Raw genomic sequence first — 17442 nt, forward strand, 5'->3', positions numbered from 1 at the left:
AACACCATTGAACACTACCCTAATTCATTATATCGGCTCTACTCATTAACATATTCGCGAGGAGGGCGCGATATATGTAGGCCTGTAGCGCACGATTATTAAGCCCGTGTAAGATTCGCGTCCTTAGGCAGCACAGCACGTCTGAGCAGTGCTTCTTCCAGGCATCTCTTCGGGCGGGAGGGTGGGGGGGGGGGGCTAAGCATCCCCCCCACCCTGAAGAAGAAAGTTTACCCTCCACCCCCTCCCCCGAACGAGAAATGTTTATAGAAAATATATAATTTTTACTAGTCCCCCCCCCCCCCCGGAAAATTTAGTCCCCCCCCCCCTCCACCGAAAATATTAAGTACCCCCCCCCCCTCCCCCAGGAAAAAAAGTCTGGAAGAAACAATGCGTTTGAAAAAAGGCGACTTGCCAAACTGTCTTATCATGCCGACAGTAGACCAGTGTTTCTTTCAACCATTTTTTTCTCCGGCGCACTTGAAACTAAATTTTCCGTGGAGGGGGGGGGGGAGGACACTGGTATAAATTATTTTGCGTTGGGGGGGGGGGGGATTAGACGAGCTATGAGAGGTGGGGGGCTGAAAAAAACCACTGCGTTAGACATAAGATCTACTTCATGTGCTATATGGACCGTGGGCCTAAAAGAGCACAATGCATTTTACCATCTGAAAGCCAATAAATAATAAACATCGAATCCTTGTCACTCAATATTTTAAGAACCACGCTTAATTTTTTTCCTCTTTATCAAATTTATACTACAAGTAAACAGCTGGTATTTGATTATGTATACATTAATGATAAACAATACTTCCTTAATCCCCGGCAGAGTGTAGGTCTGTTCAGATTTTTCATTAAACTGAATGTTTTTTTCAGGAACAGATGTGGTAGTGTTCGCTTGTTAATTTTGGCCTTGAAATATTAATTATAAAGATTATGTGGTGACCGAACATGGGAACTAAACCCGAGACTTTCGTTTCAGCGATAGTTTGCTTTACCTAGGGGCGGAACTACAATACCTTAATACCTTATTTTAATAACATTGTGTAGGCCTATGATTTTAAAGATATTGAATGGGCCTTTCAAATAATTTTGAGAGTATTTGTGGTTGTGTACATTACTTAGCTCTTCTTTTTCATGGTGTGCTGACCGTTTAAGGCGCGGCCCAAAATCAAACCAAAAACAACTAAATAATAATTTTTTTTGCACCTTGATAGATTAGTTGTTTTGTAAAAACATGCAAACAACTCTACTACAGCAGTGATTATTTTATAGTAACTAATACACGCTGTTTTATAGAAAAAAAAAACGTTTAAGGCGCGGTCCAAAATCCAACCAAAAACAACAATATATATATATATATATATATATATATATATATATATATATATATATATATATATATATATATATATATATATATATATATATATATATATATATATATATATATATATATATATATATATATATATATATATATATATATATATATATATATATATATTTTTTTTTTTTTTGCACCTTGATAGGTTAGTGGTTTTGTAAAAAATGCAGACAACTCTACTACAGCAGTAACTAAAAACACACGCTGTTCTATAGACTAAAATAAAACAAAACTGCATGAGCTGAAAATAGAGTGTGAAAAATATAGTGGTGTCTACTGTTTTTTTTTGGTTCCGCCCCTGGCTCTACAACACGATCGCACTTTCACATGCCTTTAACATGTTCCAGGTTCAATTGTATTTTTGTATTCATGACTCTAAAAAATGACCTTCATCTAAACCTTATCTGCGATGCGGTCAAAAATAATTAGATACTAATTAGAATAGCTCAATAAAAATGGCTAGACACCGGATGTGCTTACTTACAAATTACTCTAGATAGAGTGAGAACCGTGTGATGTGAAGATCACGCGAACGGGTTTACTGAGAGGTCACAGTACAGGTAGACTTAAATTAAGTGTCTTTAATGTCAGTTTTGTGAGATACGTATTATCTTCAGTAACGAAGGACCAATCGCTTGATTTCAGTGTGACATTGATTGATGGTTGAAACACGGATGTGACGTCAGTGAGGCTTTTCATCCAACCTTTTCTGTCTTCCTTATTGCACAGAGTGTGTGGTGGGTGTGGGGGAGTGTGACGTTTTTACATTTGGAATATAAAAAAAATTGAACTTAAGCAATTGTTTCGAGTCTATTTTTAACTAATTAAAAAAGTAAAACATTATAGTAAAATTAAAATATATTCAAACTATCTTAACCCGGATTTGCTAAACTCTTAAGTATTAGATCAGCAGTATTAACGCTTTCAACTAAATTAAATTTGTTAACCATATTTGCGCGTTATTAATTTTGGTTTTATCACTTTCTTGCATGAAAGAAACTCGGTCAATCTTTTTTTTTTTTTTAATAATATATATTTGGATAAAGGGAATGAAAAGGGACTGAAGAAGGAAGCAGGATGAAATGCAAATGTTCTTCGTTCTTAATTTTAGTGTTGAAAGGGATTCACTTCATTACGATTAAGTATACGTGTCAACTGGTTATGCGACATTTAGGCGGTTGATTCCCATTGCAGCCTGCTTGTCTTTTTGGATTTATTTCCATAGCCTTGGTCCAACTAAGAACAAACTACAAGGCAGCAGTTGTTTGATTTTGGAGTTGTCTCTCCTAGAAGAGTGGCTGTCCCCAGCTAACGAGCCCGGGAAATGCAAATGCTATTTTATGGAAGGGGGTGGGGGCTTAGCTTCAGAGGCGTAGCGATGGGGGGCAGGGGGGTACATATGTCCCCGGGCGCCGACCTTAGAGGGCGCCAAAATGGGTTGTAAAAACAAATTTAAATGTCATTTTAGCTGTATTTTTGCATTATAAATATTTTGAGGGGGGGGGGGGTGTAAAACGAAAGTTTGAGGGAGTGCAAATTGAAAATTGGCTCCCGAGGGGGGCACCAAATTGAAAGTTTGTCCCCGGGCGCCGGGAAGGGTCGCTACGCCTCTGCTTTGCTTAGCTTTTGCGTTACAATGAGTGCGTGGTGGTATGTTATAGCTACGTCATATATGTACGACCCCATACTGCAGCGATACAAAAAAAAAACAAAACAAACATAACACCGATACAACCGTGTCAGAGAATGTAGATGTTTGAGAGTATGAGACATCTTGTGTCACCCAGTGCAGTATTTGAGGGTGACACTACTGACACCACCTCCATCTAATAATGTTGCATTTTCAGTTAGTGGCAAACCTCTTTCAGTACTAGTGTAATAAAATGAATCTTACCATTATTAAAATTATGTTTTGACAGTAAATTAAATGTTAAGGTATTTCGTATGTGTATCACACTCTTATAAGACGGCGTGTGGTAGAGCTCTATACTACTAAACCGGAAGTCTCACGTTTGGATCCCGGGCTCTGGTCTGTAGGATATACCTGAGTCGATTCAGCTCTAATGGGTACCTGACTCACGTTAAGGAAACAAAGGCGGCTGGACATAGTGCTGACCATTCCATATTCTTGTATGCTAAGTTTATCGAAACAGATGAACTCTATTTCATCTGCCCCATATGTCGTGGGAACGAAAGGAAACATATGATGATCGCCTTCTAAAATGTGTCACCCGGTGCATACCACAGCCCCGCCCCCGTCCTGTGACACCAATATATAAAACTAAATGCTGATTTAGTAGTTCGTATGACCTGATGACCCACTTATTTAAGCAGTTGACCTTCACTTGGGCTAGATTTAATAGTATGGGAAAAATTTTAGGTTGGCGAAATATGGTTGGGAACGTAAGATTATGCTTCCAAAAATAAACTTAGACTACTATATAATCCTACATTTTTTTCCAGAGCAATGTAGCTTTTTAGAGGGAAATGATGTCTGTTGGATCTAATATATATATATATATATATATATATATATATATATATATATATATATATATATATATATATATATATATATATATATATATATATATATATTAATCTACAGAAGGAAAACGCTTTTAAATCGTCTCTTCTTTAGCCTGACAATGTGCAAAATTAACACGTACAATCCCATATGTATTATATTTTCTTTATTTACACATATCAATATCTTACTCATACACTACTGTGCATTACATTACTAATTTACAGAATTACCTTAACAATTTCCTAACAATATCTATTTACAACTGTTTTCTAATACACGACTGTCCACTACACGCTCCAATGAACAGCTGCTAACACTCTCGCTTCAAGGGTCAGCTGACCGTCACACGTGACCTGTCAGTTCGTGTTACTGCAATCTTATTGGTTCTGCTTGACCAATATCTATCTGACCTACGCGACCTGTCGCCTATATTTGACCTATGATTGATCCTTGCTTAACACAATGTCCTCACATGTTTAGAAACACTAAAATCTTGAGTTCAGTTCAGAACTTGCTTGACCTAGGGACTCGACATTAGAACCTAGCACGAGTCTCTTAGATGACTAAACTGCTTGAGCTAACTCTCGTTACTACAATCCCAAACTCTTGTCTTAGCTTAAACAATAACCCTAACAAACCGCACTTGGCTTCATTAGGTAGTCTAGGGAAGCAGTACATGTTAAGCCACAGCTAATTTCCCTTTGATCACCCCTCCCCCATCATAAACAAAACGTTACAAAACCTCCCCTTTATTTTGATGCAAGGACAAACTTGCAGATGTTGTAGTTTCTAATCACCAATCTCTCATCAACATCACTCAACGTCTATTGGAGCACAAGACTTAACAGATGAACGTCATTCGTCTTGTCTCTAGCTATAGTCTCAGCCTGTTAAACTGTTGGGCACACTCAAACGTGACACGCCTGGCGCTTGATGGAACCCCCAGGGAAAGCGAAAGAGAAGGCATACAAGACAGCCCCTGAGGCGGAGTCTTCTAGGAGAACTGTAATGTCTTGAGAGATTGCAAAATTAACAGTCAGCGACCGGACAAAATGAAAGGTTATGGTTAAGGCCCTATGTTCCACGAGGAGCAAAGAGGATTCTGTGAGTAAGTTTAACTTTTCGGTCGATATCCTTCAAATTTCTCCATTTATTGATCTTCACCAAGTATATTTTTGCCTCCTTCTTGCGATGTCCATCAAAAAACAGTCTTAGCCAAAGCGTCTGCTTGTATTCTAAGCGCATAACTCCAACCATCGTTTTCTTATTTTCCAAATGAAAATGAATTTTTCCTAGTTAACAGTTAAATGAATGTTCTTCTTGATAATTCTTCATTAAACATCAATCGAAAAATTTAACTATATATAATACTGAACTGAATATGACACGATCGAGTAATATGAATGTTGGCGTTTTAAAGTTCACAAGTTTGTAACGGGGCAGCGTGGTCTAGAGGCAAAGCCCGTAAAGACATTCATTAAAATAGATAAATCGACCATTTTTCTCCTAGTTAATTTTTGTAAACTTCTAAAATGTTGCTAAACCGAAAAGTCTCGACTTCGAACCCTCGGGCAGAAGAGGCTCGTTATCTGGGTGAGACAACTCCAAAATCAAACAACTGCTGCCTTGTAGTTTGTTCTTGGTTGGACAAAGGCTATGGAAGCAAATCCAAAAAGAAAAGCAGGCTGAAATAGGAATCTATGGCCTCAATGGCACATAACCAGTTGACACGTATCCTTAATTGTGTTGAAGGGGGATCCCTTCCAACACTAAAATTAAGAAAGAAGAAGATCTGGTATAAATGCTCTGTGGCACATTTGATCTTAGGCTACTGCCAACTGGCATGTTTGAATTGTTGTAAATCAACAGCTGTTTATTTTTAGATTTTGTTAACGCACTTTTTATTTTAGTTTTGTTGTAAACATCTAAGATTGTCCATGTCATCTATTATTATATGCAATGTGGCGCATTTAAAAACAAAAATCATAACCTACTACCAATAGGCAGGTCGTTTGCATTTTTAAATCAACAGCTGTTTATTTTTAGATTTAGTTCCTGTAGTTTTTATTTTCTCTCCCGAACTGTAATCGATTAATTAGCCAACCTTTGTCCGGGAACGCTAAGCGTGTAAGACAATAGTCTCATGACATGGCTAAGCCTTGCGTCAATTAAGTGACCGTGAAGGTTCTGGTGTAGCTAAGAGTGGGCCGAGAGTGGTGACTGTGTCTGGTAAAGCCGAACACTATCACAATGGGTAGACTGCGCTGTTTCTTTCAGACTTTTTCTACGGGGGGTGGGGGGGGGGGGTAAATAATTTTACATCCATATTTGTTTTCAGAGAGTTACGTACTAGGTTTCACCATCTCTTACCCCCCCCCCCCCTCCCAGCCCCCTTCCAAATACCCTCACAAGTCTTCATAAAAATCTTGCCACAGAGCAAGATATCTCAACAAATAGATGAGACGGCGTCAATCTTACAATCACACTTTTATACTATCCAGTCAAATACTTCACGTTTTGTCTTCAGATCAGTGACTATTGTTGCTTGTTTATCTATGTATCTTTGCCATAAAACAGACTACAGTGAACAGAAAAAAATTTAACAAAACAGGCAGTTTTAAAAATAAAATAAATAATTCATCTTTATTAGATATCTATATTTATAGCTATACGTATATTATTTAAAATTATTTTTTACTTCATGACAATCAAGTTTACTCAATCATGCAATTTATTTTACACATTCATGTTTTAAAATAATTGCAAAGTAAACAATATATTCTTATCATCATTACTATAAAATTATCACAAGCAGTTTTTAACAATTAAAATTATATTATACACAAATGTAATGTTTGTTCACATTTAAATTTGGCTTTGGTTTTGGTTGTGTACTATTCATTCATTCTGTCGCTCCATTTTTCATACGTGAATGAGACGTCTGTGTAGAGTTCTTTGGTCAGTTTCAGGATTTCCATAAGGTGCGAGAACTGAGTAGAAGATGAGCTTTCTTCAACTTTTCTCCACAAAGTTTTCGTTTTGTGTCCGAGTTTTGTCAAATCCCGCTGGACTAGATAACATTGTGTGGCCGATACAACACAGTGTACTCTGTCTAGATGTACGCGAGTACCGTGAAGTATTGAGTACATGTCGTGTCTAGTCAACAAAGACAGAAATTCGTCTGCTAAAATCAAGATACGGATAATAGAACTCCTGATTCCAATGTCTTCAGCCCACTGAGAGTTTAAAAATATTTTTTCAATCTGATTTGCTAAGCTACGCGGAACATGCTTCATATTTGTAATCTTTTGCGCGTGGTTTTCGGTTTTATTGCTAACTTCAGCATGTGATGTATGGTTAGATTTTTCGTGTTTTGTTATTTGTTTACCAAAAAGACGAGCATACATTGAATCATTACGGTCAACGTTATTCTTATCATCAACATGATGCCCGTGCTTCGGTTTTCGTTGAGTCTTGAACTCATCTCCGGATTCGTCTCTTTCCTCTGAACCTAACGATGGGTACCTCATTCGTCTCCCATGTTTCTCAAACATCTCATCAAATTTCTTTTCGATTGTACTGTAAACACTGTTATACCCACCAATCATCGTTGTTAATTTATTCGCCATATCCATCATCGTCTCGAACATTCGACTTGCGGACTGTTTTGAATGGAAAACTGAGGTGAGAACTTCAGCCATATTTTGGTAACCGTTTTCCATGAAGTATCTATGTTTTCTTATTGCTGCTTCAGCGTTACCAGCTAGAGTGCATGTCATAATTTCTATAACGTCTTGAAGAACTTGAACTTCTTGGCTAGATTCCTCCCCAAAAGCCGCGGCTACGACTGTTATTATTTCCCTGCATCGATTCAAAATCCCCACCGCGTCTTTGTTACCCCCGTACATAGTACTAATCGAATCAAGCAGAACCTCCATTTCGTTCTCTGGTTTAACTTCATCTTTCACGTTACTGATTTCTATAATATCTGTCTGAAGCAGAGTATAAATCTCTTTAGATACAACTGAAATGAAATCTAAATCAGAAGAGTTTAATTTAGTATTACCTAAAAAGTCTTGAGCTAACCCGATATATTCTCGCACATCTATATCCGTATTGTTAAACACTTCAAGCATAGACGAGTCGTTAACCTTAGATCCTAAAAGAGCCAAAATGAAATTATTAATTTCGGAGTTATTTTTAGAAACAGACGTGTTTGCAGATTCGAAAAAATCAAAACCCGCGGCTCCGTTTAAAGACCTGTCTATTGTAATATTCGACTGCCCTTCAAATATTGATTTCACGAATTCTTTAACGACGTATTGTGTGTCGTTACGCCAATCTTGGTTTGAAATAGACATGTTGAGACCTAAATTGCTGGAAATATTATTCAAAATATTTAAAACGTCAACAGATAGACTGGAAGAGGAGTTAGTGTTTTCTGAGGTGAGGCTGGAATTCTTGGCGTCATCGGTGTTGTCATAAGATGGAGTCGTGTTGTGGTCATTTGGTAGGTTGCCAGTACTGTGGTCACTTGGTAGGTTGCTACTACTATGGTCATTTGGTAGGTTTCTAGGAGTGTAGTCATAAGGTAGGTTGCCAGTACTGCTGTCATACGGGCGACCGCTAGAATTGTAGTCATAAGTTGGGGTGCTAGGATTTTTGTCATTGCTTGTGATTCCAACACCCCCGTCATATCTTGGGGTGCTAAGTTTGTCGTCAGCTGTCCTTGTACTGCTGTAACGATCGTATATGGTAGGGTCAGTGTGGTCAAAAGAAGTATGGTCGGTTTTGTCGTATGCTGGAGTTCCGGCACTGAAGACAGTTCTTGGCGTACTATCAGAGTGGTCAAGGTTCTGAGTACGCCCAGTGGGGGAATCTGTGTGGGTATTGTCGGCATGGGCGGTTCTTTGTGTAGTGCTACTGAAGTCATTTCTTTGAGTACTGCCAGTTTGGTCATTTCTTTGGGTACTGCCAGTTTGGTCATTTCTTTGGGTACTGCCAGTTTGGTCATTTCTTTGGGTACTGCCAGTTTGGTCATTTCTTTGGGTACTGCCAGTTTGGTCATTTCTTTGGGTACTGCCAGTTTGGTCATTTCTTTGGGTACTTCCAGTTTGGTCATTTCTTTGGGTACTGCCAGCTTGGTCATTTCTTTGGGTACTGCCAGTTTGGTCATTTCTTTGGGTACTGCCAATGTAGTCATTTCTTTGGGTACTGCCAGTTTGGTCATTTCTTTGGGTACTGCCAGTTTGGTCATTTCTTTGGGTACTACCAATGTAGTCATTTCTTTGGGTACTGCCTGTTTGGTCATTCCTTTGAGTGCTGCCAATATAGTCATTTCTTTGGGTACTGCCAATGTAGTCATTTCTTTGGGTACTGCCAATGTAGTCATTTCTTTGGGTACTGCCTGTTTGGTCATTTCTTTGGGTACTGCCAATATAGTCGTTTCTTTGGGTACTGTCTTTTTGGTCATTCCTTTGAGTGCTGCCAATATAGTCAGTTCTTTGTGTACTGACAATGTAGTAATTTCTTTGGGTACTGCCAGCTTGGTCATTTCTTTGGGTACTGCCAGTTTGGTCATTTCTTTGGGTACTGCCAATGTAGTCATTTCTTTGAGTACTTCCAATGTATTCATTTCTTTGGGTACTGCCTGTTTGGTCATTTCTTTGGGTACTACCAATGTAGTCATTTCTTTGGGTACTACCAATGTAGTCATTTCTTTGGGTACTACCAATGTAGTCATTTCTTTGGGTACTGCCTGTTTGGTCATTCCTTTGAGTGCTGCCAATATAGTCATTTCTTTGGGTACTGCCAATATAGTCATTTCTTTGGGTACTGCCAATGTAGTCATTTCTTTGGGTACTGCCAATGTAGTCATTTCTTTGGGTACTGCCTGTTTGGTCATTTCTTTGGGTACTGCCAATATAGTCGTTTCTTTGGGTACTGTCTTTTTGGTCATTCCTTTGAGTGCTGCCAATATAGTCAGTTCTTTGTGTACTGACAATGTAGTAATTTCTTTGGGTACTGCCTGCTTGGTTATTGCTTTGGGTACTGTCTGTTTGGTCATTTATTTGGGTACTGCCAATATAGTCATTTCTTTGGGTACTGCCTGTTTGGTCATTTCTTTGGGTACTGCCAATATAGTCATTTCTTTGGGTACTGCCTGTTTGGTCATTTCTTTGGGTACTGCCAATATAGTCATTTCTTTGCGTATGGTCACTTAGATTTGGATTGGAAGTGTGGTCCTCCCCTACCATGCTAGTACTTTGGTCGTTTGTTGGTTTTCCAGTACTCTGGTGATATGTCGAAGTGCTTTCTCTATGTTTTTGTGTGTTTTTGTTACTATTGTTTTCATATGAGGCAGTTGTAACACCGTGCCCATAGGATGAACTATTCTCTCTATGTTCATTTGTTGTGGTATGACTACTGTGGTCAGATGATGATGTGGTTGGATGGTGATTATATGATGACGTTTTCTCACTATGGTCAGATATTCCAGTTTCTTCTGTTTGACTATGTGAGGGCATTCTTGTACTATGTTCAAATTGGTTGTCGTGTTTGTTACCGGTTAAAACCATATCCTTGACAACAATTTCTGGTTGTTCCATGAAAACCGACTTTAACAAAAACTTCAATTCCTGGTTCGTCATGTTATTTTGATCAAACGAACCGGTCGAGTTCACTAGTTTCTGTAAACTGTTGGCTACAATATCTGAAATCATTGTGTTGCTCGTGTTGTTTCTTAAAATCTCCATTAAAAATTGTTGAGTAGAGGTATAGTTTGTTAGCATTTCATTTATATAATTGTCTATCTCTGCGTTTAATGGATTGTTCAGCTGTTTCAAAGTATCGTTATTCAAAAGCGACAAGAAATCGGTAGCCTTGTCGTTGGAGTCGATTGTTATGTTGTATTCGAAGCTTCTAGTATCGGTTTGTTCTTGGAGAATCGTTCCTATCAACTGATTCCAGTCTTGTTCGGTGATGGACATATTGGTACTGCCGGTATTGTTGAAAAATGTTGTGTTAAAAAGGGTTGACATTTCTTGGAATAAAATGTGTTTTATTTCTTGAGAGTAGGTTTGGTTGAGGCTTAAAAGTTGATTAATCAAGTCAGTTTCTGAAGAGTTAGCTGAGAGTTGTAGAACTTGGTCGATCAGGTCCTTGATATTTGGTTGAGTTGTAGGGGTCGACTCATTAGTAATGTTCGCAGTCGGCCATTTTGTTTCTGAAGTTACATCTATTTCATGAGAGTTCGTATTGTTGGTAAAATGCGAATCGTGAGTTTCTTTTGTCGTATTTCGTTTGTCAGTATCCCAATTTGATTTACCCATGCCTTCTAGGATATTTCCAGTTACGAAGGAAGTATTAGTATGATGTTTCAGAATATTATACAACATATCATTAACAGTTACATTCTCTATCTCCTGCATTACAGTCTCCATTAGTTGTTGCAGACTCATTTTTGTTGCATTATGTTCAAATGATCCGTTGGTTAAATAGGAAAGCTCCTTCCATAACGCATCTTTAATTTCCTCGAAATGACTTTCATTGCTTTTCAACAATTCGCTAAATAATTCTTCCACTGATGTGTTTGGGAATTCTGAGTGTACTTTACTAATTAGTTCATTTATTTCCATTTCTAACGTCGACATGTTTTCCCATGAAGTGCCGTTCACCAATGGTTCGTATACCATCGAGTTATTAGATTTTGTCTTAAGGACATTTTGAAGATGTTTCTCGACAAAGAAACCAGTTACCTCGTGAATCAATGAACTTAACTCTTCCACTTCCTGTGTTGTCATGTTACTATTTATAGACATGTTCATGAACATCATTAGTTCTTTGTAAACCATTTCGTCAACCATCTGAGAGTAGTTCATGTTGTGTTTTACAAGTTCACTAAAGTCCTCGCCCATTGAATTATTGCTAGCTTGTTGAAATAATTGTTCGAAGAATACCTCAAAGTGCTTTCTCATTTCTTCATTATTATTGCTAGAACTATTTTCAAAAGTATTATTTATAAAGCTGAGCCGAAATTCTTCATAATTGATTACATTTGATCCGTTCGCTAAAAAGAATGATGTGTCGTTAATGTCAAGAAAACGATCAGTTTGGTTTAGTATGTTATATGTAGCGTTGAGAAGGAAATTTTGAATGTTTATTGATTCATTAACACTTGGATTTAAGACGTTGTTAATTAGATCATTAATTACGTAATTAGGTTGTTCCTTCAATATTTCATTCATCAGTTCAGTCATTTCTTGCTTTGTGAAGTTGAAATCATTTTGTGAATCTGAACCGGTTGAAACTTTTGACACTTTCTTGCTTAAAAAATACTGGAGTTCTTTAGAACTGTTCAGGTTTTCATTCAGTATAACCATCAAGTAATCCAAAACTGATGAGTTAGTTAGTTCTGTTAGAGCAGTATTGACTAGCTCGGTGTGAATTTCAGACATAATTTCATTATCATAACCGGTGGTGTTGTCGTCGGGAGAGAAGCTTAAGTTAGGGTTAAATGCAGATCTATCTGTTCCATTAAAAAATTCTGATCCGAAAACCCCATCTACCGTACGATTGTTATCTCCAGAATTGGTATGTTGTATATTAAACCCAGTATTCACATTCCCATCACGACCGGTATGGCTTGAGTTTACAGACGCGTTCTCGTCAGTTCTATGAGATTTGTTCATCAAGTACTCGTCGCTTTTGTTTCTGATGATATCCAAGAAATTAGTTTTCGGTTTCTGATTGAGGTCTGTTTTATTCTTGCCGTTAAGTCTGTCCTCCATGTCCTTAACATAGTCCTTTAGGTCCTGAGGGATCTCTATGACTTCCGTTTCGTTACAGCCGATGATTATGATGTTCCCGGTCATAAAGACTTCAGGTGGATTAGGGTTCATGACCTCACTACTTTCGGAGAGATCGAGGCTATTTTTATCTTTGCTGCCATGTGCTAAATGACTACTCGTATGTGTTTCAGACTTGACTGGTCGAATCGCGTTATGACTGTTGGAAGCGATGACGTCATTGCTGCTGTAGACATTGGCGTTGTTGTTATTTTTACGACCCGATACCAGAGGACCAGTTACACGGGATTCAGAATGACCTGGACTAATGTCATCACGACCCATATGGTTATTGACGTCATTGCTTCTAAAGTTATTCACGTCTTTATTGTTTTCGTGGTTAGGAAGTAGAAAACCAGTCACGCGATCTTCCGAATTACCCGGCCGTCTGACGTCACGACTTCCATAGATGTTGATATCACTGCTGCCAAATACCTTCACATCATTATCATTTTCCTGGCCGATTCCTTGGTTACCATTCACGCCATCTATAAATTGACCGGCACTTATGGCATCATTGTTACTAGGGCTAATGACGTCACTGCTATTATAATCCTCGACGTCATAATTCTCCAGATTCCCTGGAACTATTTCGCCAGCTTCTGTGCCCGAAAGACGAAATTTGTCCTCACTATTCTGGCCGTCCCCCAACCTCTGGAGGAAGCATCCAGGCAACACGCATGCCAGGTAAACCAACGCGAGTACTTGTAGCTGCATCATCTCCACCTGCTCAACAAAAAGAATGCAATCAAATGGTATTAGAACACTTTTTTTTTCAAAATTCATATACCCATTATGTGGAACTGCGTGGTCGAATAGTAACTGGTACGGCTGCTAGCCCGAAGGTCTCGAGTTCAGATTTCAGTTCAACTGTATGTCGCCTCTGAGTTGACCGAGCTTTGATGAGTACCTGGCCTACGTTGTTGAAAGCAATGGCGGCTGGGTATATTACTGATCACGTCAGCCAAACCACATTTATCTGCCGGAATGAATTGAGCACCAGATAGGAATGGGGAAGGGTGGGGTGGGGCTGGGTATAGTCAGGGTATAGCTGAACATTAATTGCGAGAATAGCGATTCGTTGAATTACAGCTAAACTTTTTATATGGATATCATAAGATAAAGGGACGGAGTGGTCTAGCGTAGAGAGCTGGACTGCTAACCCGTAAGCCTCGAGATCGAATCCTGGTTCAAGTCAGTAAACCGTCCCTGAGTCCACCTAACTCTGATGGGTAACTAACTCATGTTAGGGAAAGTAAAGGCGGCTGGGCATAGTGCTGACCACACTATTTCTTCATATGACGGGGTCACAGAAACAAGTGAACTCTACTTCACTGCACTATACCTTCAGGTACGAAAAGAGAACTTTACTTTTACATAAGTAAAGGAAATATAAACTAATATGTTACTATGTCTACTGTTTATATTAATATACTTATTTTTTATCAATGGAATCGACATTGTTGTAATAATTATTTATTAAAGGACTATAGTCTAAGAAAAATCTGGCAAACATTTAAAAACGACGTGACTTAAATAAAGTTGTGTAAACGTTTTCTTCCTTAAACTTCCAAGTAGCCTTGGTATTTTAGTAGGGATATTATCAATATCATCTTCCTCAAGCGAAAATTCCCGAGTTCGAACCCCCGGGCAGATGAGGCTGTATAGCTGGACAAAGGCGATGGGTCGAAAGCCAACATGACAGGTAGACATGTAATATTCCAGGAGATACAATATACTATGAGGTGTGGTGTAACGAAGTAATAGTTTATTTGGTTTATGGCTGGGGAAAAAAAAAACACATTTTGAAATCATCTAAAATGCGCAAAATCCCTTATTTTATTACCTGTCATTAAGATTTACTCTAAATAGAAAATTAATGATATATTGATACAACACTTAGGAAGCCAAAGATCAGAAAAACAACACAGATCTTGACGTGGAATACACAGAGCTAAAGAAAAATGAACAAGTTTAAAACAAAAACTGGACACTTACAAAAATGATGACACAAGAAATATAGTCTGTCACTGAAAACACACGTAGAAACAAGCGCAGAACTGTGATGTGTTTAAGACTAGTTTGTAAATCATGCTATTATTTTAAAAATATATTTTTATAATTTATAATCCCAAAGGTTATCTATTGTTTAAATATGATATACAAATGGAACAACTTACCTGAATGAATTTAAACTGTAGTTAAACTTCAGAACAGTCCCGTTACATTCCTCTACATGCACAGAAAAACCTAACGCCGCTAAAATGTATACTCGCGTTTTATATACCCCCAAATATCATCCCCTAGTTCAAGCCCGCTTTAATGAAACTACCAAAATCATACAACATGACGTAGTGGGGAAAAATGTATAAAGAAAACAAAGGGTGGACCTAATCAAATATTTTTGTAAAATCAACAAGGTTCGCTGAAGGTTACCCTTGGTGCAGTTCTGTAAATTTACTGCCAAAATGTCTAGTCGGTGCAGTCGGTTTATACAAGCTTAGCTGGTGTACTGCATGCTACCCAGGGGCAATAGGTATGCATGCAATCCGATGCTAACCAATATGGGAAAACTCACCAAAGCTAACATGTATACAGGGTACCCGATGTTAACAAATATATTAAATGTGATATTATATGTAAAAGCTCCACAAAGTTAAAACATGTATACCCGACGTTAACGAATGTATGAAGGGTACAAAAATGTAATATTTATGTAAAAGCTCACGAAATGTAGTATATTATACAGGCTACCCGATGTTGACAAATGTGTGTAGGCTATCAAATATCATATATGGCACAATGTTGTCGTACTGCTACGTAGCATATTACACGCTGTACAACAACCGGCAAGTCTTTATTTTAAATTTCCAGTTATTTTTGAGTGCCTCCCCTTTAAAAAAACAATGAATTAAAGTTACCCAAAGTTAACCTTTGTTTTCAGGTCGAACTATAGTTAACAAATAACTGCAAGCTGTCCAAATCTAACTAATGGATGAAATCTACCCAAATTTAACATTGCTACCTAAAGCTAAGATCATAGACTGTCGTATAATACAGTAACACAACGGTTTAACTCTTAAAGTAAAACGGTAAGGTTTTAATTCAGTATATCAAAAGTAACCGATATTCACCAACATCGTTTATTTCTAGATCTTCCGCTAATTACGTATATGGTCACCTCAGACTAAACCACATGAAACACTGCTAAGTATTCAAGCTGATCCACCATTAGATTAGCTGACCCATGCCCAGTTGAAACAATGGAAGCATAGCTGACCGCTGCAATATTTGCCGCATTAAGTATAACCTGCTAATGACACGACATACACTACCTAAATTACACATGACAACGGAGTGGATAATTCAGTATTAAGCAACTGCGCGCAATTATATTTGTGTGCGTGTGTGTGTGTGTGGGGGGGGGGGGGGGTATAAGTGTAGAGGTGAAACATCTGTGGAAAAAAATACCATATAATCTTTGAAGACATTCCCCACACCTAAGTCCAAATTTAACTGCGATTTCTCCTCCCCCCCCCTATAAAATCCCCTGGATCCCAGTTTTTCTGGCACACCCCTGACTATGTATAACTATGCATATTTACGTTATACATTTTTCATTTTTCCCCATTGTCTAACTAAATGAGCACCAAAAGTAACGACATTTATTTATCCCATCCTCTATGACGTCATCGCTCCCTGCCTGGCCAAAGTCCAATATTTGGTCACTAGTGTACACATGTTACCTGCAGCTACGGCTAATGTCACAGCCAACATCAACTCAGGTCAAGTCATATTTGACTTACAACTTAGGGTATGGCCGTGGGAATTCCCGCTGCGCACCTCGCATTGTTTAAATTCTCTTTCACCGTTCCATCGGGAATTTCCCCAGACCGCGTTGGTTCTATTTTTAGCTATGTACCCTCATAAGCTATATAAAAATAGATTTAATTAGAAATGACATACGATTTAGATTTTTTGTTTATCTGGTACAGGTGGACTGAGAGACGGCGAGTTAATTTGTTAATGAAACATTAGGTTTATAAACAATGCAAACAGAGCTGAGTCAGTGGCGTAGCGAGGTCGGGTGTAACCCGGTGCGGCACTTAATGGTGTCACACCCCCCCCCCCCCCCCCCAGAGGCGTAGCGACCCTTCCCGGGGACAAACTTTCAATTTTCGATTTGCAACCCCCTCTTCAAAATTTCGATTTGCACCCCCCCACCTTCAAACTTTTGATATGCGGCCCCCCCCCTCCGTCAAATTTTCCATTTGCACCTCTTAAAAGACTATTTAACACTCGAATTAATCACTTAATTAAGTAGAATTATCATTTTTCTCTATATTTTTGCTATTTTTTGCCTTTGTGTCACCCCCTAAATGGTGTCACCCGGTGCGGTCCGCCCCCCCCCCCTCGCTACGCCTCTGAGCTGAGTACATATATAGGTTAGACTCGTGTTGACATATTACATAGGCGTCAACTGTAAAATGGACAACTTTTTTCGACCCATTTCCGATTGCAAGGTGAAATTTGAGGACACGTTGAGTGTAAACATTTTTACCTGGGGTTTTCATTTTTCAGCATTTCAAGTATACCAGACATTTTTAATGCTCATTCACAGGTTTGATAATCGTTTGAAACAAAACTGACTTTGTGGGGAAAAAAATGCCTACTCATGCTTA

The 17442-nt window shown here is 38.4% G+C and overlaps 1 protein-coding gene across 1 annotated transcript; it reads right to left on the reverse strand.

Moving 5' to 3' along the window:
• Nucleotides 1-6808: 6808 nt before the first annotated feature.
• On the reverse strand, nt 6809-13546 carry LOC131950901 (putative uncharacterized protein DDB_G0282133). The gene has a single exon (XM_059313103.1). The coding sequence runs from the start codon at nt 13544-13546 to the stop codon at nt 6809-6811; it is 6738 nt and encodes a 2245-aa protein (XP_059169086.1).
• Between the last annotated feature and the right edge of the window lie 3896 nt (nt 13547-17442).

Source organism: Physella acuta, unplaced genomic scaffold, assembly GCF_028476545.2.
Source record: "Physella acuta isolate Inbredline_101_S28 unplaced genomic scaffold, ASM2847654v3 ptg000786l, whole genome shotgun sequence".
Classification (NCBI taxonomy): domain Eukaryota; kingdom Metazoa; phylum Mollusca; class Gastropoda; family Physidae; genus Physella; species Physella acuta.